Here is a 25632-nt window from a genome sequence, read left to right on the forward strand (position 1 = left end):
ATTACATAGAGATAAGAGGGAAATCAAGGCAGTTTTGAAGTGGGTAATGGAGGGTCATTGGAGAGGCTGTAGCTTTTTAAGTTTTATATCAGACTACGGATTCATTGAAGATGTCTGTAGAAGCCAGACTGAAAGCTGGGACCAGGGAGGTGGGTGGAGCACAGAGCAACCAGGAGTTCTGATGTGGCTTTCACCTGGGCAGAGTCTGGGAGGAAATGCAAATGCTGGGCCAGAGAAATCAAGTGACTGAGGCTCCAACCAGTGTGGTGGCTGAGTCGTGGTGGCTGCTCTCAGAGGTAGGTTTGGAAAGACGCTTGCCTGAGAGGCATTGCTCAAAAGTGAGCTGGGCTCCCAGCCATGCTGTCAGTTCTTCAGATGGTCTGATAGCAGGCTGTGATGTTTACCAGCTGTACGGAGATCAAGTCATTGTGAAATTTTTCTTCCCTATAGTAAAACTAGCCCCAGCCAGTCAGACTGGGAACTTGTTGCCTGAGCTGTTTTCCAACGTGAATTTTACTGGCAAAACCAGACGTGAGTGTTTCCTGGACTTTCAGGGGACCTGTTTACACTGACTTCATTTTTAATGTCAGTTTTCAAGTGGGAAGAGGGAAATTATATTGAAAGGTCAGCAGGTGAGCAGAAGGATGGCTTCCCTGCCGTTCCTCTGGGTGTATGGTGTGTGTAAGCATGCCTCTCTCTGTGTGCCTGTGTGTATATGCTTTTCCAGTGTCAACCCTTGAGCCCTGGTAACTTGTTTGTAGGCATAAGGATGAGTGCCAGACTGTTTGTTTGGCAATTTTCTATTTGTTTATTGTAAAGAAGGTAAATCCATTTGTGGGATTTTCTGGATTGGAGGGCAAGGGCTATTTACTGTCAACAAAGTAAGGACAAGGAGATAGAAAGATACTGAGCTTCAACATGCATCTAATGTCAGAACAAAAGCATAAAAAGGAGGGAGAAAGCCAACTACAGAGCTTTCTGTCTTGAGTGGAACTTTTAATTATCTGGGTGGGAAATACAACTTGGCAAACTATTCCCAGGTCGGAGCAGCAGCCAGTAGAACTGTAAGGTTGAAACAGTCACAGGTCAAATTAGATTAGATTCCAATTCAATTTCATCAACGCTCCTTTAACATTTTTTTTTTTTTAATTCCTCAAAAGATGACAGACGAATTCTCACAATTTGGAAATAAGAACTTGAGAGACGAGTTGAAAAACCACATCTCTGGTCCATGTACACGTTTTCAGAGCAATTTCATCCAGAGACTACCATTCCTGGGCAAACTGCCCTCCGGTGTGGTCCTCTGCCGCAAAAAGCCCCAAGAAGTTGCTGCTCTACTCAGCATTGACCAAGAAGCCATGAAATCCTTTTCTGGGGGAGACTTAGAAGATTGCCTACTGAATAAGGTAAGAGCAGAGGCTATTCTTTCCCGTGCATGGGTTCCTCACCCTCCATCCCCACCTCCCACTAAGACTGATCCAGAGGCAATTTCAGGCAGCTTTAAAGATACATAAAATACTCCTCAGAAACCAAGGAACTTCACCCACAAGCATATTTAGGAACTTGACGTATTTCAGTCCTGTCTCTAAGGTTCTAGCACCCAGGGGCATGTTGGGTATAAAATAGGCAAGAGAACTTCACAGATACTTTTGTGGTCATGAAGCAAGTCACTTTACCTGCTTGAGCCTCAACTTTTTTCTCCATAAAATGGGAGTGATAATATTAAGGTTTTCATAGGGTCATTGAAAAAGAGCAAATAAAATTAACATAAAACTTTTCAAGAACTCTGAAACTGCTAGTTTAAAAAATACCATTAAATTTTTTATCATATACCATTTAAGGATTAATTTCTTCTACATAGTGTCATCGGCTCTTAAAATACTAGGACTAGAAGGGATCTTAAATATACCCTAATTTAATTCTTGTACAGATAAAGCTACTAAGGAACAAAGTTAATATTTAAACTAAAATACTTCAATGAAATGTAAGGACCAATTTCAAGGTTTTGTCCCTTTACAAATAAACAAAGCAAAAAGCAGTATCATAGTGATAAGTTAGTGCATTTCTTAGGCAAAACCCTTAAGAGAGATAAATAGGAAAACTTAGGGTGATAAAAATTAGAGTAAAGGATTTCCCATTATTCCTCCTTTCAGAGAGTCTGAATGGAAAGGGTACTAGCCGTCCTCTTCCCATGGATCCTGTATTTTCTTTAAAAAGAAAAAAAAAAAAAAACTCCAAATTTTTTTAGCCTGGCATTCAAATAACTTCTACCCTCTGCTTCCCCAGTATTTCTAAAAGCAGAAATTCTAAATGGTTTCTCCATATGTAGAATCCAACCTGTGTACATGTTTCATTTGGTTTGCAGAGCATTTTTTTGAATTTTTCAAAATTTTTATAAACATTTTCAAAACGATGAGATTTTGCCTAGAAATCCAGGTTTTTATCTTCTCTAGGGGGCAGGGGTAAGGGGTGGGAATCAGGATACCTGGCAACCTCAGGTCCCAATTTCTTGCCTGGAAGCCATGGGCTGAAGCTGAATGTCTGTTAGACAGAACATATGCTGGCCAGTTCTCAGGCCACTGCCTCCTGGGTCTGACACCAACCCCTGCTTACACTCTCTCTCTGTCCTGAGTGTCTTGTGCTCTGTCCTTTAGGTGGTCGAGTCTCCTGTTTGTGCCCCCATGAGAACTGTACCCAAGCTGGTCTCAGGCCTCAGCTCCTCATTTCCACTTTACTGGTTCGCATGCATCCTTCAAATTCAGTTTGATTTGGGGATGTAGCTCAGTGATAGAACACTTACTAGCATGCTAGAGGCCCTGGGTTTGAGCCACAGCCTGCAAGCGTGCACGCACGCGCGCACACACACACACACACACACACAAATAATGAAGACCAGTAACTCTTTTATATCTGTTCTAATAATAAACTGCTCTATGTTTTTGTTTTTTAAAGGAGTTCAGCTCAGAGTCCACTTTCTCAAAAAGAATTCCCCTGACACCCCAGCCCCAACCATTTTTGCCCTCCTAGGAGCTCCCATAATAACTATGACTAATACAGCTTATTGGGAAATTCGTTGCACATTGACTCCTGACACTTTTCTTATTATGACTTTGGTTGGTGACTTCAATATTATGTCATTATGCTATTCATAAGTTTCCGGGGCCAAGAACAAGTATCCTCAACATTTTTCTTTTCTCAGACATTCCCTGCCTTAGCCTCCCAAGCTGCAGGGATTACAGGTGTGCACCACCATGCCTGGTCATAACCTTCATTTTTACAGAAGAGGAAATAGTTTTATGGGGATGAAATAACTTGCCTCAAGTCCCAAGCTAGAATGTGAAGGTGCTGAGGCTTCAGCCCAGTCCTTTACTAGGATATCTCACCTGCCAAACCCTCTGAATCTCTGTAGAAACACAGTGAAGATGTGCTTTGTGCCAAACCCTGGGCTCTGGTTCAAGGGGAGCCCTAGGCCTGAGATAAGGCTGCTGAGAGAGAAATTCTAGGTCTCTTCCAAGGATGGGCCTGTCCTGCTGGCAGATTTCGCACCTATCTCCAAGGAGAAAGAAGGAAGCTCTTTGTGCAGACAGGCAAACCCTTTATCAACACATGGCAGATGCCAGGGTCCCAGTGGAGGTCTTAACACAGCACCGGAGAACAGAGGGGCTTTTGCTCTGGCAGGAGATGTGTGTTCAGAGAAAGGGGACAGAGACAAAGCTTGGAGGATGGGCAGGGGGGTAAATAAATGGAGAAGTACAGGAGAGATCTTCCAGGAGAAGGGAGCCCCATTCATATATTTGAGGTGGCTTTCACTCTCAGTTTCCTTTGATTTTGGGTGACAGAACAGGGTAGTGGTTGCAGATACAGGCTTCAGAATGATACTACCTGGGTATGAATCCCTGTTCTGGAACTTACTAACTCTGGGACCCTGGGTGAATTACTTAAGTTTTCCAAGCTTGTAGCCCTCACCTGTCAAATGGGAACCATCCTAGTATCTAACATAAAGAATTACTTGGAGGCTCAAATGAGACTGCTCTTTTAAACTGCCCCGCACCCAAGAAGGAGTCAATAACCCCAGTCCTCTAGTGCTGTTGCTGTAGAACTTCTGCTACATTTAGGAATTTTAAATACCCTGGGACCCAAGCATTCAACTCTTAGAAGAATCAGTCTGATAAGATAGGGCTAGGATGTCTCCTCTGTTTCTGTCACAGAATTGGTTTCCATCCCTTGAACAATTAGCTCCTGGAAAACAGAGAAGAGGTCTGGTTGTTTCATCTTTTAACCAATGGTTGGGTTGAAAGAGATTCCAGAACTAAAGAGCTGGCTTCTTCTTTCCTGGAAGGAAGTTCTCAGCTGTTTTCCCCTCCAAGCACTCATCCCGGATGATGCTCTCAGAGACCACCTGGTTGTGACCAGTTCCCTGTGATATTCCGGCATGGTGCTTAGCATTGCCCCTCCCCCTCCCTCAAGGAAGTGTGTTGCAATGTGAATGAGTCAGAGTGGTGTTATTATAGGGGACAATCTTGAATTCCCAATGATTTATATTTGAAACAGTAAATTGTTCATGAACTTGAGCTATGAATAGCAAATGACTTGTGGGACAACAGTAGGCCAGAGGCTGTGGTTGGCAAGGAGGAGGGCAAGCTAGCCCAGGATGGGATGTGTACATGTGTGCAGACACGGAGACTTGCCAGGAGAGAAGGTGGCCCACACAAAGCGGATGGCGTCACATCCTGACTTTGCTGGGGTCAGTGCAGCAGAAGGCCTGGCATTGGTGACCTAAGAACATCTTGCATCGTGAGTCTGATTAGCTTAATACAATTCATTTCTGCCTTTGTCACTCCTCAAATGCAGTCTTTTAGGAAGGAAAACACACCTTTATTCGTTGATTTAATCAGCAGAGAGGAGAATGAAACTGCAAAATTATCCTATTTTCTCTGTAAGTTTATTTTAATTTTATTTTCCCTAAAATAATTTTGGTGATGAGACTGCCTCAAAACTGCAACTCATGTCATCATTGCTTCCTGAATTTTGAGAGGCAATAAAGGGATTCTGGGACCAGGTGTCGAGGGCTCTCTACTTATGGTAGAATATCCTTCTTTTACCAAAATCATGCTCTGTAAGCTACCTCAGGTCCCCACTCTGCTTTTTCACACCATCAAATGGAATCTTCTTGCTTTCTGGGCTGTGGTCAGGATAAGCGAAGAGAAACAGTCTGGGGGTTCTAGATAAGGAGTGACAAGAGGTATGTGGACTGAGCCTGGGAACCCCCAGCACCAAGCATTTTGGGGGCTGCTGAGCTTAGTGATCTTGTAGGGATAAGAACCTACGGCAGAACTGGGCATGGCGGTGCACACCTGTAATCTCAGCCACCTGGGAGGCTGAGAGGCAGGAGAATTAACATCTTAGTTGCAAAGTGTCTGCCACTCAGCTCCTGTGGCTTGGGCTCTGTGGGGACAGACTTGTCCAGGGCTGGGCTCTTCCTCCCAGCTGTGGTCCATACCTGGCATCTTACCTGCATTAGCCTGGTGTCCAATGACACCTAAATAAATTTTTTTTTTGTTCAGGAAGGTAAAGGGTAGGTATTATTTTCTGTGCTTCTGAACTTGAGGATGTGACACAGTGTGGTGAAATGAGGAGTTTGTGTACCTGGGCATTTGATATAGTCCTACTTCTGACAGCTGGTGTGACATTAGGGGAGCCAGTCATTGGTCTGATCCTCTGTTAAGTGACATCAGTGAGGTCTCTTACATTCGAAAATCATGAATCTAAGCTGTAGCAGAGGTGGTAAAAGAAAAATCAAACCAGAATTTGTGGTTTTAGACTCCTAAGAAACATTCCCTTATTCTGACTTTTCCCCTTTGGAAATCAAAACAGATTATAAAGATGAGCTAATCACACTAATCATCGTGTATAATGAGTAAGAAATTATAGATGTCTTTCAGGATGTGTATGATCTTGTCCTGCCCAGTAAAAAGAAATTCCAACATCAAATGAGGGCACAGTTGGTAGAAGAGATTTGCACTGAACTTTTTTCCAATAGGCTACTCATCAATTGTGTTATGTGCACACACATGTAAGATTTTATCAACTAGAAGTGATTTGATAGTGTCAGTGATGACTCCTCAACCGCTCAGTTTATTAACTCATGAACACACGCGCGCACACACACACACACACACACACACACACACACACACAGTTGTGCTGTCCACATTTGTGTTCTGTGGAATCACAGCAGTTGACTTAGAGGATTTAGAATCTAGCATTAGTTTTCAACACATCCTGAGACGTTAACTATTAGAAAATACTATTCCACAGTCACTTCAATTGTGATGTTCTATCTAATTAGAATATCTTGTATTATTTTTATCTTGTATTACTTGTAATTACCTTACATGGCTTTTTCTCATTATACCAAAATCAGACTTCCAGTCTCTGAATTCAAATTAACCAACGTGCTTTTATCCATTTCCTATTCAGGCTGGAAAATGTAGCCCACTGCTGAAACCCTACCTTGCTTTTATTCCGCTCCAACTCTTGCCCAACAAACTCCAGTCTTAGCCCTTGAGCTCTCATACTTGGATCACTGAGAGGTGCAACTCACAACTGAGACCACTTGTATCCCAGTGTCGTGGGCCTGGCCACAGTGAGTCTTCCTGCTGCCTAGCCATCTTTACACATGTACCCAAATAGCATCTTATTCCTTAGGTACCTATTTCAACAGTCTATCACCTGAAGCAGCCACCTCCCCACCTCACTTCCAAAACATCATCTCATCTCCTAATCTATAAAGAATATAGACTTCAGGCAGGAAATTTTTCTGATTCCACCATCTCCTACATGTTTTCCTGTATCTGCACCCTTTCTTCTTTCTTTCCTTCTGATGCATGAAGGTGAATTCCTCATGCAGCCTTCTGGATTTGCATGACTTCTTCTTCCTGGGAAATCCCCAGTGGATGGTTTCACTCCACACTGCCTTTTCCTTCTCCCCTGATTTTTTTCTCTCCACATTTAAACATGTTCCAGCCTGTACGTCATTTTGGAAGACTTTTTGGTGCTCCTTTGGTTTGATTTCAATTCTTTTTGCTCCTGTAGTCAAACTCCCTAACCTAGAGGTTCTTACCTCTGTCCTCATGTCCGTTGTCTGGGTGCCTACAGCAGACAGCATGAACCTCTCCTGGTATAAGATTGCTGTGATTTTAATTTCCAGTTTGTTTGTCTTGCTTTGTCAGCACATCTGTAAATCTCTTGATAGGTAGTACAGAGCCCAGCAGGAAGTGGATGTTCAGTAATAATTGGTCAAATGGAGTTGAATCACAATTATGGAAGAGAAGTCTTATACCAGACAGCACCTTCATCAAAATCTTCTGAAAGCATCTGCCTTTATTTTTGGCATAGCAAATGAACTGACTGCCTCCCCAAATCACATTCTCTCTTCCACTTTCACAAGCTGAAAGATGCAGCTTACAAATGTTCAAGGAGGGTACCCTTGGTCCAGTCTCCAGGATGAATGTAGTGCAGTGGACATTAAAGGTACAGAAAGTGTGAGTGGCTGCTGGTGGTGAAAGGAAGATGTTAGAAGCTAGTATAGACATGATCATCATATTCAAGGTCAGGCAAGACACATGAATTGTTTTAAAACTATATTTTTAAAACTATATTTTTAAACTATATTTTTAAAACTATATTTTTAAAGCTGTATATGGACATGATATGATACCTTTATTTTATTTATTCATTTTTATGTGGTGCTGAGGATCAAATCCTGTGCCTCATGCATGCCAGGCAAGGACTCTACCACTGAGCCAAAACCCCAGTCCTGACACATGGATTTTGAAGATACTATTTCATGAATATATTATATTTCCAATGAGATTATGAGCACCATGAGATTATATGATCAGGAGCTTTGTTTATAAGGTGTTAGCATCTGGAAGGGGTTAGCTTGTTTTTCAAAGACAATCCTCTATGGAGATATGTGCATATAAAATAGGCCTCAGCCTGCAGATTAGGTCACCGGTCTCTGTGGTACTCAGGGGCACCCTACACTTCTCCTTTATGGCACCCCCCACACTTGTGTCCTGTGCTTATATCTGACTTCCCCACTACAGTTAAGTGTATGGTTATGACTATCTTAGTCACTGCTGTGACCTAGCATGTAGCAGTGCCTAGCACATAGTAGGTGCTAAAAAAACACTTATTGATGAACTGACTTTATATAGGATATATAACGTGCAAATAGATGTATTCTCCTATTTGTAGTCTATGTGTGTGGAATGGCTTGTTGGTTAGTGAACAGAAATCTCTTATTTGGATGCTTTTTTTCCTGGATGTTTTGAACAGTTTATGGGGTCCCAAAACTATTCTAGAATATATAGAAGTGGCCAATAGACCAAACTCAGAAGGAATATAAAGATTCATCGTTGGGTATTATGTCTCAATGTATCAAATCAGTCCCTGACTGAAGGAGGCTTCCCCCGTCCACAGGAGACGCCTGGGCAAATGAAGAACCCCCACCATTTCAGAAGAGACGTGCAGATTCTTTCCACTTCTTCCTTCATGTGGATTTTAAGGGGTCCCCTGCAGTTCACTAAAATTTCCTTTGTGTTTCCCACAAATGTCTATTTTCCTAAATATTAGTTATCTTATCGATGTTCAGTTTTCTATGAGAGTTTTCCGGTTCTGGGTGACGCACTGTGCAGTCAGAGGAGTCATAAATGAGTGCTTCTTCTTAAGGGTCTAGCAGAAGGAGGAGGTGTGCACAGAGGTGAAGGGAGCCTCTGTTCACTGGTGACATAGTGGGAAGCAATCTGCTGTGTGTTTACACACATTAGACTGTTTAATATTTACCAACCTGGAGAAAAGACATTATTACTCCATTCTGCTCTCACCATGGTTCACCATGGTTCTGGTTTGTGCAATCTTTCCCAAATTCATCTCTCATCCCTTTCTTCTTCCTTTCCCTGGCTGCAATCACAGTGGCCTCTCACTGGCCCTCCAGCATGGTCAAGCATGCTCCTATTTTAGGGGCCTTGGAACCTGCTTTCTCAAGCTGCCTTCATGACCCACTTGAATGTCACCCCTTTTAGGAAGCCTTGCCTGGCCACCCTATCTACATTAGCCACCCCTTTATTCACTAGTCTTATATCCTAATTTATTTTTCTTCATGACACTTATCATACCTGGTATTACATTACACACACACACATGCACACAAACACAAACACCCTCTGTATTTTCAACTAGAGGACAAGTATCTCTATGCTGTTCACTATTGTCTTTATCACTGTTGTGTCCCCAGCAAGCATCTGGGCACCTGCCACATAGTAGGTTCTGGATAAATGTTGGATGAATGTTCCTATTTCCAAAGAAAACAGAGAGGGACTGGCAAGTATAATTGCAGTTAGAGTCAGACCTAAGTTCATCTCCCCGGGATTCTTGGGAAGGCAGGATTTTTGCCCTGAATATCTTGCAGGTCACACACCACTGGGCCCTTGTCTCAACACTTTCTTTTGCCAGCACCTTGGGACCCACACAGGAAATAACCTCCTTGCTGATCCCTTCACCCCAGGTGGACTTGAGACGACAGCAGGTTTCCCAGGCTGTGGAGGAGGTGCAGAGAGTCATCCACCGTTTGACCACAGAAATCAGCCACCAAGACATTCGATTCCAAGCTGTGCCTTACTCTGACATATACAATGGGAACATCAAGGTAAGCAATGTCACTTGTCTCTAAGTGCCACTAAGAGACCAGTGCCCTTGGGGGTGGAACTCAATATGCAGTAGGTGCTCTCCGCACTAAGAGTACTTAACACTCTGTGTTTCCCCAGGTACTCTTAGTACTTATCATTTATAATCACATGTCATAGATGTTATCTCGGTGGAGCCCCATGCTCCTGGACAATGCAGACAGGGCTTGGAGAAGCCCAATGACTCGACCAAGTCATATTTGGCTGGAAAACCAGAGCTCCTACCAAGGCATCTGATTCCAAAGCTTGTTCCACTGGGATGACTAAAGCTCATTAAACACACATTCTTAATTAGGCACTCAGATTGGGGACTAGGTCAAGGGAACTGAGGCTATTGTTAGGAAGATGGTTGAAACTGAGAGTCTCTGGGGTGTAGGTGGAGAAAGGAAGAAGGTAGAAAAGGCAGCCCTTTGACTGCAGGAGTGCCTCACAGTCCCTCTGTTTGCTAAGGAATCCGGTGGAGTATAAGCCACCAGGACCCATGCACACACGACACTCAGCATTTGTGCAACACTGTCACATGGGCAGAGTTGTTTGACAGCAATGATCTCACTCTGACCTGTTAACAACCTGTGGAAAAGACAGGGTGCTTATTCCCATTTAAAATGTGAGAGAAGTGACGTTCTGCATCATTCTGAATCTTCATCATTCTTTATTGCAATTTTCTTGATGCCACCTAAGAACCTCTTACATCTTGTACTAAATTGGTTTGAACTCATGTTCTGTTTTTCACACCAGAGTATAAGCTCCTTGATTGTGGGGATCCTGTTTGCTGGTTGCTTCATTCCCAACAGCCAGCATGGTGTGTGTGGCACATGCCAGACACTCAACTTATGTTGAATGAATGAGTGAATCGGTGAAAGAATGTGTACCTGAACAAAAGACCATTGCTGACCTAATGTATCTCAAGGTGGAGAGACACAAAGATAACCCACAAGATTCTGGGACTTGTAGATTTTGAGACAGAGTCAGATCTTAGGAAATTCATTCCAGGATGAAAATTGTGAGGCTAGATTAGACCCTGGAGTTTTAGAACCCACCTGCCCACCTCAACCTCCCCAGGTCAACCCTAAGTTGAACAAATATGGACCAGTGAGTGGGAATAGATATACTGCATCACTTTTCCTAGAACTATACTGAGGAAATTTCCTTCTTTGCTCCCATTTAGAATCCATAGCTCCAAAATATACCTTGTATTTATATACTTCATGCCTTGCATATTAAATTTTGAAAATAGTTACACGTAGCATATAAAACTGCTTTAATTTTACCTGGGACTGACTTCAACAAGTATTGATTAAGCACCATTTATGGACTAGCAACATGATAGTTGTGCTCTTGAATTGACATGCAGGTGGATTCAAACAACATGTATAATTTTAATTCCCTGGTTTAGATTTGACCCACCTTTTTTAGTCCGGCCCCCTTTCTATGGACACCGTAAGTCATGTGCAACCATCATCAAAACCTCAATCTGTTGTTCTCTGAGAGCAAGGCAGCTAATTTTGGTGTTCGTTTCTGAAGTGGCCAGTGACCAGGCCCTGAGCAAGAGTTAACCACATTCCACTGTCAGAACTTTCCATGAAGAGGAGGTAGCTGACCTACAGGGAAGGTGTGGCATGGAGTGGGCTGCTGTGCGATATGGCCAAAGTTCAAGTTGCCTTTGGCAGTGCTGCACTCTTGACTAGCTTATTCTATCCTTTGGACTATTGGCCAATTTTCTTGCTGACCACTGTTGAACTGGTTTCTGGAGAATAGGAGTGGGTGGATCTGGATTGCTTGCTTTTTCCCATTAAACTTAGAATCATCTCAATAGCTCACATTGTCTAAACAAAGTCTTTCATTTCACTGTTGATTCTGTAAGGGTTAGTCATTAATACTGGGTATGGATCCTCAGTACAGGCAACAAAAACGGTTGCATTTTGTAAAATTATGCCACCCCTTTTTCCATCCCTTCCCACCCTGTATTCATTATTCATATCAGAACTTTCCCCCATTCCAGATCATTCATTCGTTCATTCATTCATTATTTGTTTGTTTGTTTGTTTTGCTTTTGTTCATGTTTTGTTGTTGTTGTTGTTGTTTTGATACTGGGTATTGAACTCAGGGTCACTTTACCACTGAGGCACATCCCCAGCCCTTTTAATTTTTTGAGACAGGGTCTCGCTAAGTTGCTGAGGCTCCCTCACTAAGTTGCTGAAGTTGACCTCAAATTTGTAATCCTCCTGCCTCAGCCTCCAGAATCTCTGGGATTACAGGTATGTGCCACTGCACCTGGCCAGGCCATTCATTCTTGAATGAAAACCAACCCAGGGCAAGAAAATGATCATTGAATGAGCTCCCAAAAGATATAAACTTAGCTGGGCATGGCGGTACATGCCTGCAATGCTACCTACTTAGAAGGTTGAAATAGCATGATTGTAAGTTTGAGGCCAGCCTGGACAATTTACCAAAACCCTGTCTTAAAATAAAAAATAAAAAGGGCTGGGAGTGTAGCTCAATGGTAGGGCACTTGCCTAGCATGCATGAAGCTCTAGGTTCAATCCCCAGTACTGAAAATAAAAGACTTAAACTCAAATTCTGGCTCTTCCTGCTTTCTGACTGTATGTCCCTAGGGAGATCTAAGCCCCTGTGAGCTGTGGAGGTCCCCCATTTGGGCAATGGCAACAAAGCCCACCTCACTGAGTGTCTGTGAAGATGGAAGGGGCAAATGTGTGAGAATTGCTATGCTCCACATGTGTAGAAGTGAATGCATACTAGTTTCTTCCTCTCCTTTTTCTTCTCCTCTTGAACTAAGGTCCCTTCCAGAGTGCTAGGATTTTTTTTTTTTTTCTTTTTTTTTTTGGTTTTGTACTTGTGGATTCATGAAACCCAAAATTCAGAGAGTTAATTTGTCTGCCGCAGACTCTCAGTGGATCAGTGGCAAGACAAAGACGTAAGCCTCTTGCAATGCCCAGGTCTAGTTTGCTGTCTCCCTGTCACACTGCTGTGGGCTCAGTGGTTCACTGCGCTGCCTGCCTCGACAGGTCAGCTCTCCAGGGACGGCTGTTCCCTCCCCCGTCTGTGAACTCACACTCGTTTTCTCAACTTTCCTGACCCCAGGTTTTGGCCCCCAGCCAGTTCCTTGTCACAGTCCCAGTGAAAGGCCTGGCCGGGTACCGGGACACCAGGGAGCGGCGCTGGCGGTACTACACCCTGCAGGGCACCCGGATCCCCTGTCCTCTGCGGAACCCGGAGGGCCTGCAGCAGTGGCTGGAGGTGGAGCAGTTCATGAAGAGCCTGTGGCAGTGGCATGAGGCAGACGTGAACATTGAGGGGGACATTGTGCCGGCCAAGGTCCTCCTGGTGTTCCGGAAGTTGGTAGAAAATGCCATTAGAACCTGTCACCTCTCAGGTGAGCGGATCAGGAAAAGGTACAAGGGAAATTGTTGGTATTTTTCTTTTTCTATAAAAACCTCTGCCTGGGTGTTACCTGAGATGATAATCACGTGTTCTTTGCAGTGCGGAGTACCTCTTTTTCTATTGTGACACACAGAAGATTGGAATTTGTACAGACAAAACACTCCCATGGATTTAAGCAGATTACTGTCCCCGCATTTGCATAAGCTGTGGGTAACGCACCTTTCCAGGACCTAAGTATATTTGTTTTAAAAACAAATTATTCACAAACCCCAGGTCTTTGTTCACACATTCCCACTGGGACAGCCTCCACTGGACTACAGAGCCCCCACATGTTGCGATACCACACTTGAGAACCACCCAATTGTACCAGAGCACAGAACCTTGAAGCCATAAGAACTAATTAAGTTTGACAACTCCAATATTTTAAGCTATTGTATAGTATGGCCTATGTAGATGTATATACACACAGGTATACACACTCTTTTTAAAAAATTTTTATTGGTTATTTTTAGATATACATGGCAGTAGAGTATTTTGATGCATTACACAAAGTTATTCTAATTAGGACCCCATTCTTGCAGTTGTACTGATGTGGAGTTACACTGGTAGTGTATTCATGTATGTGCATAGGAAACTTATGTCCGATTCCTTCTATTGCCTTTCCTATTCCCATCCACCCTCCCTTCCCTTCATCCCCTTATGTCTAATCCAATGAACATCTGTTCTTCCCTCCCCACTCCCCTTATTGTGTATTAACATTTGCATATCAGAAAGAACATTCTGCCTTTGGTTTTCTGGGATTGGCTTATTTCAGTTAGCATGAGAGTCTCCAGTTCTATCCATTTACTGGCAAATGCCATACTTCCATTCTTTTTTATGGCTGAGTAACATTCCACTGAAACACTTTTTTTTTGTTCATGTGAAGCACACAGGTGAATTTCATACTAGAAAAAAATGACTGATTTCCTTAATTATAAGAGTGTTTATAAGCCAATAAGAAAAAGAAGAGTTGACTGGTTGAATAATAACCCAAAGAATAAATAAATCACAGAAAGGAATATAAGTAGACTATAAATGGATGGTAAAAATAAGAAGAGATTATTCCACTTAATGTGTATTTCAAGAAATATGCATTCAAATCTCTAACAGATTGAGAGATGAGAGTGTAAACCCTGTTCATCATGGGGTGGGCATGGTCAACTGGGTATATTCATGGATTAAAGTTGGAAGTGCACGGGTGCCTCCTTTTTAAAAGGCAATATGTCCATTTTTTAATTTTAATTTTTAATGAATTTATTTTATGTTGGCAAATGAATGCAATCCATTGACTTTTAATGACCATTTTTACATAAAAGTATAGTATACCACCCCCAAATCTTTATTTCAACATATTCATAAATGCATATAACATAATTGGCTCCATTTCAATCCCCAGTACTACTCTGCTTCCCTCCCCTTCTCTCTCCTCCTCATGTCCCTTCTTCTACTCTATGGGTCTTCCTTCTGTTCATTTATTTTTAAATTGGTGCATTATAGTTATCCATGAAAGTGGAGTTCATTGTGATATACTCATATGTGCCCATGGCATAGTTGGATCAATTTCATTTTCCTCTTCCTCCCCTTTCCACCCCCCTTCCTCCCCACTCAGTCCCCTTTCACTACTCTACTGTTCTCCCTTCTATTTTCATGAGAAACCCTCCCCTTTTTTAAAATTTCTTATTTCTGTCTACCTTCCACACATAAGAGAAAACATGTAACCCCCGACTTTCTGAGTCTGGCTTATTTCACTTAGCATGATAGTTACTAGACTCAGAAACTCAAGGGTCAAATGTTTCCATTTTTTATTTTTATAACACACTTACTTGGCAATTCAGCAGTCCCAGTTCTATAAATATGTTTCTCCAAATACACAAAGAAATATGCACAAGGATATCCCCTACCAGAGGCTTTGTAGAGTAACTAGAAATAATCTCAATGGCTAACAAAGGAAAATTGCCTAAGTAAATTCTGCTACCTCTGCCTTTTAAAGGAAGGAGGCACACACATGCAGATATTATGAAAAATGCACATTCAGGGTAATGAAATGAAGAACTACACTGCTGAACTCTGTGCAGTTCCATTTGTTTAGAAAGAAAAGGATACATTTGTGGATATGTTTACTTATCAAAACAGAATTGCTCTGAACAGTTCCCTAATTGTCATAGCTTGTGTTTAATGGATTTTTACTATATAGAACATGCTTTCATGGATTATTTAATCCCCATAACAACCCTAGAGAGTAAGAATTCTCTTTTGTACTATTTTACAGATGAGAAAATTGAGATTTGAGAGACTAAGTAGCTAGCTGAAGGTCACACCAAGTAAGCAGAGCAAACTGTAGAAGCAGGTGTGGGCCAGGCAGGCTGCCTTCTGCTCGCCTCTTATACTTCGCCATATTGTTACTAGTGAAAGTGCAAATCGGAGACTCAGGCTGGACCAGGTTGGCCAGGTGATTTTAGTAATTGATGCTGAAGTGCCAGACATCATCTCGTTCCTGCCTGGGCAGCTCTGATGAGATGCAGACAGTGTGCCCCTCATCGCACCCAGTCAAGGAGAGAATGTTTTCTTTCTGAGCAGCCTAATAATTAATAAGCTTCCATTTTCTTCTTTGAGCAGGGAAAAAATAATAGATCCTGATTTAAGACATTCATCTGCAGTGAGGGCAGGGCTGGGGATATAGCTCAGTTGGTAGAGTGCTTCCCTCATAAGCACAAGGCCCTGGGTTCAAATCCCCAGCACCACCAAAGAACAACAACAAAACTCATTTGTAGTGAGGGCAAACAAACAAAAACTGCTATGTTTTGAAAGAAATGAGAGAAAAGTAGAAATGAGGAGAGTCTAGTCTGTGAGCTGGAGAACTTCCTTCCTTTTTTTCTCTGCCTGACCAGGAAACAGGCAGTGGGGGCTTCTTCCCACTCACCTGGCCTCTTGAAACAGTGGCTGTGACATTCTTTGAAGGATTTTATGATTACAGGGGCTGACGAGGACAAATACATCTGAGAATGGGCTGGCTTGGCAGAAGGATGGTGGAAACAAATACCATCTAAGAGATTTTAACTCTGATAAAAGCAGGTTAGCAGAATTCCACCACAGGCATATGAATAAGTAAGGGGACTGAGGCTGTCCTTGAACAATGTCAGAGTGTCTAGGTGAAGAGTGAAACTCTCCTTCCTTATGTTTGAATTACTCTGAAACCAATATCTCAGTGCTTGGATAGAATGGAGAAGGAATGAAAAAATGGTTGGATTTCGTTTGACAGCAGCAAAAACTGCCATTTTCCATTTTATTCTATGATTTTCCTTCAGTTGAACCTTCTGAAGAGAATCCACTAATTTAAATGAAAGGAGGCTGGATTGAGGGTGTAACTCAGTGTTTAGCATGTTCAAGACCCTGAGTTCAATCTCCAACATCACACACACACACAAACACACACCTACACACGCACGTACACACACACACACATGAACAGATGTGCTAAAGTAAATTTAACTAAAGAATTAAAGATAGCATAAAGTTTTGGGGCCAAAGCAGAAAAAAGAACCCCTGCCAGCAATGAGATTTCCTAGTAATGTTCTAACAGTGTTTATTTGGCTGGTTTTGATGTAAATGCCCCTCCTGCCTTTGAACCTGCCCCACACTTTGCCAGGGGTTGCTTGAAGTAGCTGCTCACAGATTCCTTCTCTGTGACGCTGGTGTCGTGCAACCTTTCTCTTCTCATTCTCTGTCTGGTCACTTCCCATCAGGTAAGGTCAGCATGCTAGCAAACTGCGAAGCCGTTTGGGTTGCCATGGAAACATCCACATGTCAGGTGGAGATAGAGCTGGTCCCCACCGTGGAGATCCCCACCGCCTGGTCTGAGAAAGCACAGTGGCCTCGATGTCTGAAGCGCTGGCCTTCCCCAGAGAAAGTGGAGTGCATCAAGGTATCAGTGACACTAACCATCAGGACACTAGCAGCTTATCCATTCCAGTATGACTGAGGGTCAACCGGCTTGCAAAGGGAAGTTGGGGGTTCACTAGATCTGCAGTTCTCAAAGTGTAGGTCCCAGCCCGGCCCAGCGTCACCCGAAAACTTGTTAGAAACACAAAACCCCAGGCCCCAGCCTGAACCTGCAGAATGAGGATCTACACCCTCCAGGGGTCTCTGATGCACACTGACGTTGGAGAACAGTTGCCGCAGAGAAAGCAGACAGAGACCTCTCCTGCTCACTGTCCACATCCATCGTGGCAGGTGTTGTCACCGTGTAGGATGCGCTTTTGCCCAGCAGCAGGTCCCCAGGACGGCTTTCTACCTCGGCAGGCATCCTCCTCCTCATTTTGCCAATATTTTCCTCTCCCTCCAGTCATTTGGGTTCAACCTGTCGGCCCGCTCAAACTATCACTGGCAGCTCAGCTTCTCCCAGGCCGAGCAGATGCTGCTGGAGCAGCTGGATGAGGATGGGGGCTGCCGCAGACAGTGCTTTCAGATCATGAGGCAGCTCAAGGAGGACGTCTGGTGTCCTGGGAAGAGACCAGTTATCACCTCCCACCATCTGCAGGTGAGCCCGGGGTGGCAGTGGAGTGACCAGGGGCAGCTGTGGTTAAGTGGGCCCCCTGTGGCCTTGTATAGCTTGGCCAGGGCCATTCAGAAGAGGGTGGTGTGTGTGATCAATTTAGGAAGGGACTGTAGTAGCCACAATTGCCATTCCACTGATTATTACTCATTATGGAAATGGAATAAACTTGGGCTCTGTGTGTGTCCACAATGGCCTGCCCGGTGTAAAATACCCTCTGTCCCCCGGCCTTTTCCAAGTTCCTTTTCTTTCCTTCTTTATTTTTCTTCCTCTCCTTCCCTCCCTCCCCTTCTTTGTTCAGTATATCAGTGATAATTTATTTATCTTTAAATTGACACATACTATTTGTACATATTTATCAGATATCAATAATTTGATTCATGTATGCAATGCATAATGATCAACTAGGGTAATTATCATTTTCCTCTCCTCATGCATCTATCATTTCTACGTGTTGGGAACTTTTGAACTCTTTTAGTTATTTTGCAAAATACAATAAATCATTTAACGTACAGTCACTATACAACAGAATGTCTGCCTCCTATCCTGCTATATTTTGGAATCACTAGCCACCTCCCTCTCTACCCTTTCTAAGCTCTAGTGAACACTATTCTATGCTCCACTGCCACAAAGTCAACTGTGTCAGCTATCACAAATCCTTGTGTGAGTAAGAATGTGCAGTATTTGTCTTATTATAATAAGTGGCTTATTATTCCACTGACATAATGTCCTCCAGTTCCATCCAGGTTACTGCAGATGACAGGATTTTGTTCTTTTTTATGACTGAATAGTATTCCATTATGTACATAGATACATCACATTTTCTTTATCCATTCATCTGTTGATGGGCACCTAGGTTGGTTCCATGTCTTGGCGACTGTGAACAGTCCTGCAGTAAACTCAGGAGTGCAGGTCACTCTTTGATAAGCTGATTTCATTTCCTTTGAATATACAACCAGTAGTGGGATAGCTGGATCATGTGGTAGTTCTATTTTAAGTTTTTGGAGGAACTTCCAGACTGTTTTTCATAATAGTTGTACAAATTTACATCCCCACCACCAATGTACAAGTTCTCCTTACTCTGTATCCTCACCCTATTTACATTTTGTCTTTTTGAAATTAGCCATTCTACCTGGGATGAGATGGTATCTCATTGTGGTTTTGATTTGTATTTCCTTGATGTCTAGTGACCTGGAGCATCTCTTATATATTTGTTGGCCATTTGTATTTCTTCTTTTGAGAAATGTCTATTCAAATCATTTGCCCACATTTTCATCAGATTATTTGTTCTTTTGGAGTCAAGTTCTGTATATATTCTGAGTATAAATCCCTGTCTGGTGTGTGGTTTATGAATGCTTTCCATCATTCTGCAGTTGTAACTTCATTCTGTTGACTGTTTCCTTTGCTCTGCAGAAGCTTCTTAGTTTGATACAATTCCATTGTCTGTTTTCACTCTTGTTACCTATGCTTTTGGTCTTATCCAAAAAATCTTTGCCTATATCAATATCTTGGACTGTTTCCCCTGTTTTAGTATTTCCGCAGTTTCAGGTCTTACATTTAGGTCTTTGATCCATTTTGAGTTGATTTTGGTATAAGGTAACAGAAATCTAGTTTCATTCATATATATATATATATATATATATATATATATATATACACACACACACAAACACAAATATATGCAAATATACATATATAAAATTTATATTCATATACACTATACATGTATATTCATTCATCTCTTCACACACATATGTATCCAGTTTTCCTAGAATGACTTATTAAAGAGATTGTCTCCAATGTTCTTTTTAAAATACTTATTTTATGTTTGATTAACTTGTATTAATTGTGCATATTTGTGAGGTTCAGTGTGCTATTTTCCCTCATGCATCTGACATGAACTGATCAAATCCACCCCACGCTTACACCCTTCCCATCTTCTAGTAACCACCATTCTGTATTGAGGTCAACCTCTTTTTTAGCTTCCACATATGAGAGAGAACATGCAGTACTTGCCTTTCTGTGTCTGACTTATTTCACGTAACATCATGTCCCTCGATTCCATCTGTGTTCCTGCAGGTGGCAGGATTCCATTCTTTATGGTTGAATGACACTCCATTGTCCACAGGTACCATGTATTCTTTATGCATTGCTCAGTTGGTGGGCATTTCCACTGATTCTGTATCTTTCTTGACACCTTTGTCAAAAGGCTGGAAAGGAAGACTAAGGCCAAACCTCATAGACTAAATCATGTAAGAATTGTACTTTTAGTTAACTAACAGTGGGACCAATTTGAAGCATTTAAACAAGAAGGAACAAAGATTTATATTTCATAAAGGTCATGTGGTCTGCAGTGCGGATGGTGTCAGGCTAGACAGTGAATGAAGTCAACGGTTGTTGACAAGGTCCAGGTGAAATGTTGTGTGGTATGAAGAGGATGTTATCACTGGAGATGAAGTAAGTGGGCAGAGTTGAGAATTGCTTAGGCAGGAGGATTGGCAGGACTTGACTGTGCATGGTGGGGAGAAGGATGACTCCTAGGTTTGTGTCTTGCATAACTGACTGAATAAGCAACTCTGGAGGCTGTGTGGAAAGGCCACGAGTTCAGTTTGGACATGTTGAGACTGACATAACTTTTAGATATCCAAGAGAAACAGGTAAGGAGGTCAGAGAAAAAGTCTGGGCTGGAGCAAACGATTTACAGGTCACCCATATTTATGGGAACTAAAGCCTCTGTGGTGGAAGGAACACAGTTGGGGAACGAATATAAAGTAAGAGAAGAAGAGGTGCAGGAAGGGAACCCCCAGAAACTCCAGCATTTAGAGGTGGGTGAAGGATGATATGCCTGCCAAGGAGTAGCTGTAATGCTAGGAGAACACCCAGAGATTAGATTAGCTTGGAAGCTGAGTGAAGAATGGCTCAAAGAGGAGGGTGTAGATGAGACTCTAATCAGCTGAAAGTCAGATAAAGTGAAGTCTGAAGAAGGCTCACTGGATGTAGAAACTGGACATCACTGAGCCATAGCAAGAGCAGTTTTTAGGATTAAAGGAAGGAGACACCATATTAGAGGGGATGGGAAGCAGGGAATGAATGAAGGGAAGAAAATGATGACAAGTGGTAGAACTGACTGTTTGGGAAGCCTGGATTTGCAGAGAGGCAAGAGTCAGGGTTAGGAGGGAAGTGTGGGATCAGGGAACAGGAGAGCTGGAACAGGTTGAAAAGTCATGGAAGAAGAGGGAAAGCAATCATATACAGTTTCCGGGAGGCAGGATCTTGAGTCCTGTGCAGGGGTCAGCCCTGCCTAGAAGGAGTGGTGGATGCAGAGGGGAACTCTGGTTTACAAGGATGAGGGGTTCCATGTGGCCTTTAAAGTAGGAGGCAAAGGCATGACGTGGGTCACTGTAGACTTGAGGAGAGTGGCGAGAAATGTCAGAGGAACCTGAGGGGATAAATCAACAAAGACAGTCAGAGGACCAACTGGCTAAGACTGAGGGCCCTTCTGAGACTGGGGATCATGAATTCAGGGCAGGTCCCATTTTCCTGGGTAGCTCCTTTCTCCCTCCTTCCAAGACCACACAGACTCAGTACTTGTTTGTGAAGATATTCTGCTCAGTGACCCAAAACCACATCTGACACCACCTCTTCCTTCTGCAGACAGTGCTCTTTTGGACTTGCGAAAAGTATCCCCACTTGAAGGACTGGCAGGTCTTCAGCAAAGCCCTCCTTCGCCTGGTGAGGAAGCTGCACAAGTGTGTGAGCCAGCACTTCCTGAAGCACTATTTTGTCCCAAAGAGCAACCTCCTCCAATATGCTAACTCCAGCGAGCTGGACTCTGTGGCCCAAAAACTGGCCTTCTTCCTGAAGAATCCCCAGATCAGCCTGCCCTGAAGGCCGGCCCTGCCCGGGAGACCCTTGCACACTCCATTCTGCCTTGACCTCCTTGTCCAGGTGGTTCCTGCATCCGGTACCAGGATCCTACCCAGGAGAGAGGCAGGAAATGGCAAAGGAAATAGCATCAAGACTCCAGAGAGGGAAAACTGTGTCCTGAGATGTCTGACCCAGGCCTCTCTGGAGCTAGGCAAGCATTTCACCCCAGCTACCTCTCTTGAGGATGGCTCCCATCGAGTTTTCCAAGCCACCAATACTGAACTGATGACAGCTCTGGTTTATTTTCTCTTACTCCAGCTCTGATTGTCTGACAGGGAGAACCCCCAGAAGGCCAGACTTTAGCCTGCTGCCCAGAAGTGTTCTCTAGCCCACTGAACATAGGCTCATTATCTTTCCATTTGTAAAATGGAGATGTTAATATGCCTCCTTTGGAGCAGAGCTGTGAACCTGTGGCACATGCTGGGGACTTTTCCATAGGAAGACATTGGAGCAACACAAAGTGCTACTAGCTGGTTTAGGAGCTGGTGTTTGCCTCCTGGACTGGTCCCCCCACATTGATGGAATGGTCATGCCGGACCATCTGCACACCCGTACTGCTCTCAGCCTCCCACACTGTGGTCGAGTGGCCTGTGGTTCTCTCTGCTCCCCTGGTGTTCTCTAAATACAGAAGAAGTGGTCCTGGTAGCTAGTGTGAGTCCACGATCCCCCTGCTGCCAGCCACAGCCCTCTGCTTCCCATGCCAGCATGCAGGAATGGAACTTCTTTCTACTTCTGGAATGAGCTCTATACCATGAACTTGCTTGGGATGATCTTGGTGACATTCACCTAATATATTCCTTTGCTCAAATCATTCAGGCACTCATTCATTCATTGATACATAAATGTTCGTTAGGCACTGGGAAAATCAGAGAGAGCGAGATGGACCAACTGAACAGGGTAACACCTAGTGGTGAAGACAAGAAATGAACAGATAAATAAAACATTACTACAGATGAAGCAATTGCTTTGAAGAAAAGAAACAAAATGTTGAAACAGAGATACACGAAGGATGAAAATGAAAACTGTGGAAGAAGGAGGAAAGGTGACTAAGGACAGGCTTGGAGGGGTGAGCATGAGTCAGATCATGTGGTTTTGCAATGCTGGTAAGGGGTCGATATTATAGTCTAAGATCAAAGGTGTAATACTGACTTCTCCCAAAGCAGAAGGGTATCATGATCTGACTTGCATTTTAAATCATTGCTCTGGTGACTGCATCCAGAAGTCTGGGGCTCAAGAAAGTCAGGGCACTGACAGCTGACATGCCTACCTATTTTAAGGGGCATTGAATCCCACAAAGCAGCACATCCTGCACAGCACAGCTGACCAGAAATTCTAGGAGTTCTTGGTAAGAACAGTGGTTTCTCTGGCATTTACTTAATGCTTCTCAACTCAAAGGGCTCCTTTATTACTTTTGAACATCCCTCCCCGCAAATACAAATGACAAAGTGAAATTCCTAAAAGAATAAACTACTGATTTTGTTTTGATGCAAATTCACCTTTGAAAATGAAAAATGATTAATTTTAAAAAGTACTACAACCAAATGATGGAATCCCTAGATTATCACACAGGAAATTGTAATTTCAAAATATCAAAACAAGTCGTAACAGGCATACAAGAAATTTCAGAGTCTTGAAAACATGAAATTACAAACAAAACAGTGCTTTGTTAAATCCTCAAGATTTGCATTCTAATTCTTATATTCTTGAATCTTGAAAAACGTCATCTTTGAAGAAGTAGCCTATGTAATGAAATTTTTGCTTTTGTTTTTATGATGCAAACATCTTGATCTAGTTTTTAAAACAGTATGCAGTCACGGTATGCCAAAAGTGAAAAGTGACTGTTGTTGATCAACATGTGTGTGTGTGGAGAGGGTGGGATTGACATACACAATCACAGTCTGATTCCAGTAGATTCTTCCCCTCTTTCCCAGTAGATCTGTGGTTTATGGAGGAAGTAGGACTCTCAGCCTATTCCTGAGTGTTCCCACTACTGGCCAGCAGAGGGCAGCAGAAGATCACATATGAAAAGAGTCATGTCCTTGCCTATCCCATTCCCAGAGCCCAGCAGGTGTCGCCTACTCAGCCCATCACCTATACCTGACTACTCCAACCAAGGGACCCAGGAACTGTGGATTCCAGCTCATGCTGAATTGTTGAGTATTTCTGCCATTTTAGCAAAAATTCCATTTGAAGCTGAAATCTAAAAGGAGCACCTGTGTGAGGAAGGTCCATCCAGGCACTGTGCAGCTTCCAGCTCCTTTCTGTTTCCAGGGAAAGACTTCACAGCTTAGAAATGTCTGAGGACATTCTCTTTTATTCTGATCAGTTTTTGTTTTTGATTCCTCCAAAACAGCTTTTCCATCATTCTTTCCTTTTCTAGGCACAGGACTACATTTTATCTTGGACAGGTTGGCTTTCAGCTACTGTGATAAACCCACTTGTATTTGCATCTCAGCTCTGATGCTGCATGGCTGAAACAACTGGAGAGCTGTTGGTTCTCTGAATCTCTAAATCTCTCCAAAATGGGTGGTGCTGTGGCCTGAACTGCGTCCCTCCTGCCCTCCACCAGTTCCTATGCTGGAGCCCTGATCTCCAGCATCTCAGAAAGTGACTGTGTTTAAAGAGATGATCAAGTTAAAAGTGCCACCTTTCTGGCTGAGCCCCTAATCTGATCTGACTGTATCCTTATAAAAAGATGGGATTAAAGCACACAGACAGACCCGAGGAATGACCACGTGAAGAGGAAGAAAAAGGACAACCATCTACAAGCCAAGGAGAGAGACCACAGAGGAGACCCAACCTGCTGCACCTCTGTCTTGGACTTGTGGCCTCCAGCACCATTAGAAAATAAATGTCTTTGTTTAAGGCACTATGACTATGGTATTTTGTTATGGCAGTTCTAGCAAATTAAGACAGGCATCATATCTCATTGCTTTGATAACAGCAGTAAAGGGAAAAATAGATATTAAAAACTCTTAGTTTAGGACCTGGCAAGGAATAAACTACTCAGTAAATATTTGCCATTTTAGATGCCTGTCCTTCATGGTCACTTGTCCATTCTTGATAATTACACCTTCATACAGGAGGCAGAAACCCCCACAAGGAAAGCATGTAGAAAATTCCACTGCAAATTCCACGAGCCCAGCTCCCATTTTCTTCTTCTTGTTAAAATGAAGGAAGTGTCACTCCTCAAAGGCCGGTGTCTCTGTGTGCTGTGGTTCTGATGCCCCCACTCCCACATCTTTCCACTATTACCTGCAGTGCCCTCCTGCAACTGCACGCTGCCTCCCCCCAACCACCACTACATAGCTTCCTGATGTGCATGTGCATCTCTGTGTTATGGTTTAGATATGAGGTGTCTCCCAAAACTTATGTGTGAGACAATGCAAGAGAATTTGGAGGTGAAATGGTTGGGTTATTAGAGTCCTAGCCTAACCAGTGCAGTAATCCACTTGAATGGGTTAACTGGGTGATAACTAGGCAGGTAGGATGTTACTGGAGGAGGTGGGGCACTGGGAGTGTGCCTTTGGGTATATATTTTATCCCGGGTGAGCCAGGCTTAGTCTCTCTCTGCTTCTCGATTGTCCTGTCCTGAGCTGCCTTCCTGAGTCATGCCCTTTTACCCTGATGTTCTACTTTACCTTGGGCCCAGACTGAGTTGGCCATCTATGGACTGAGACTTCTGAAACTGTGAGTGCCAGCTAAGCTTTTCCTCTTCTGAAATTGTTCTTTTATAGGTTTTCTTTGGTCACAGTGGGGAAAAAGCTCACAAAAACATGATACTTCCTCAACTCTTACACACCCTTTTTCTTGAATTGTGAAAGATAGTCATACGTGCAAAAGTCTTCATACATGCAAAAGTCTAATATGTTCAAAGAATAATAACAAAACAAACACCAGTATGTTTGACCTAAGCCAAAAAAAAAAAAAAAAAAAAAAAAAAAAAAAAGCACCAGCACTTGA

General features: G+C 43.0%; 1 protein-coding gene across 10 annotated transcripts in view; it reads left to right on the forward strand.

The window, feature by feature from the left end:
* MAB21L3 (mab-21 like 3) overlaps positions 1-24534 on the forward strand; it is a 63457-nt gene extending 38923 nt beyond the window's left edge. For 2 of the 10 annotated variants that reach the window (XM_079117230.1, XM_079117232.1), the window contains 5 exons: positions 1161-1406; positions 9572-9712; positions 12852-13143; positions 16934-17112; positions 17533-19362. In XM_079117230.1, the coding sequence (XP_078973356.1) occupies positions 1161-1406; positions 9572-9712; positions 12852-13143; positions 16934-17112; positions 17533-18054 (1380 nt within the window). In that variant the 3' untranslated portion in view covers positions 18055-19362. Of the gene's footprint in view, positions 1-90; positions 297-352; positions 633-682; positions 823-1160; positions 1407-9571; positions 9713-12851; positions 13144-16933; positions 17113-17532; positions 19363-21396 lie in introns of those variants that run through there. The other 8 variants (XM_079117234.1, XM_079117233.1, XM_079117226.1 and 5 more) reach the window with 8 other exon arrangements.
* Positions 24535-25632: the final 1098 nt, after the last annotated feature.

This window comes from Sciurus vulgaris (genome assembly GCF_902686455.1).
Source record: "Sciurus vulgaris genome assembly, chromosome: 1".
Classification (NCBI taxonomy): domain Eukaryota; kingdom Metazoa; phylum Chordata; class Mammalia; order Rodentia; family Sciuridae; genus Sciurus; species Sciurus vulgaris.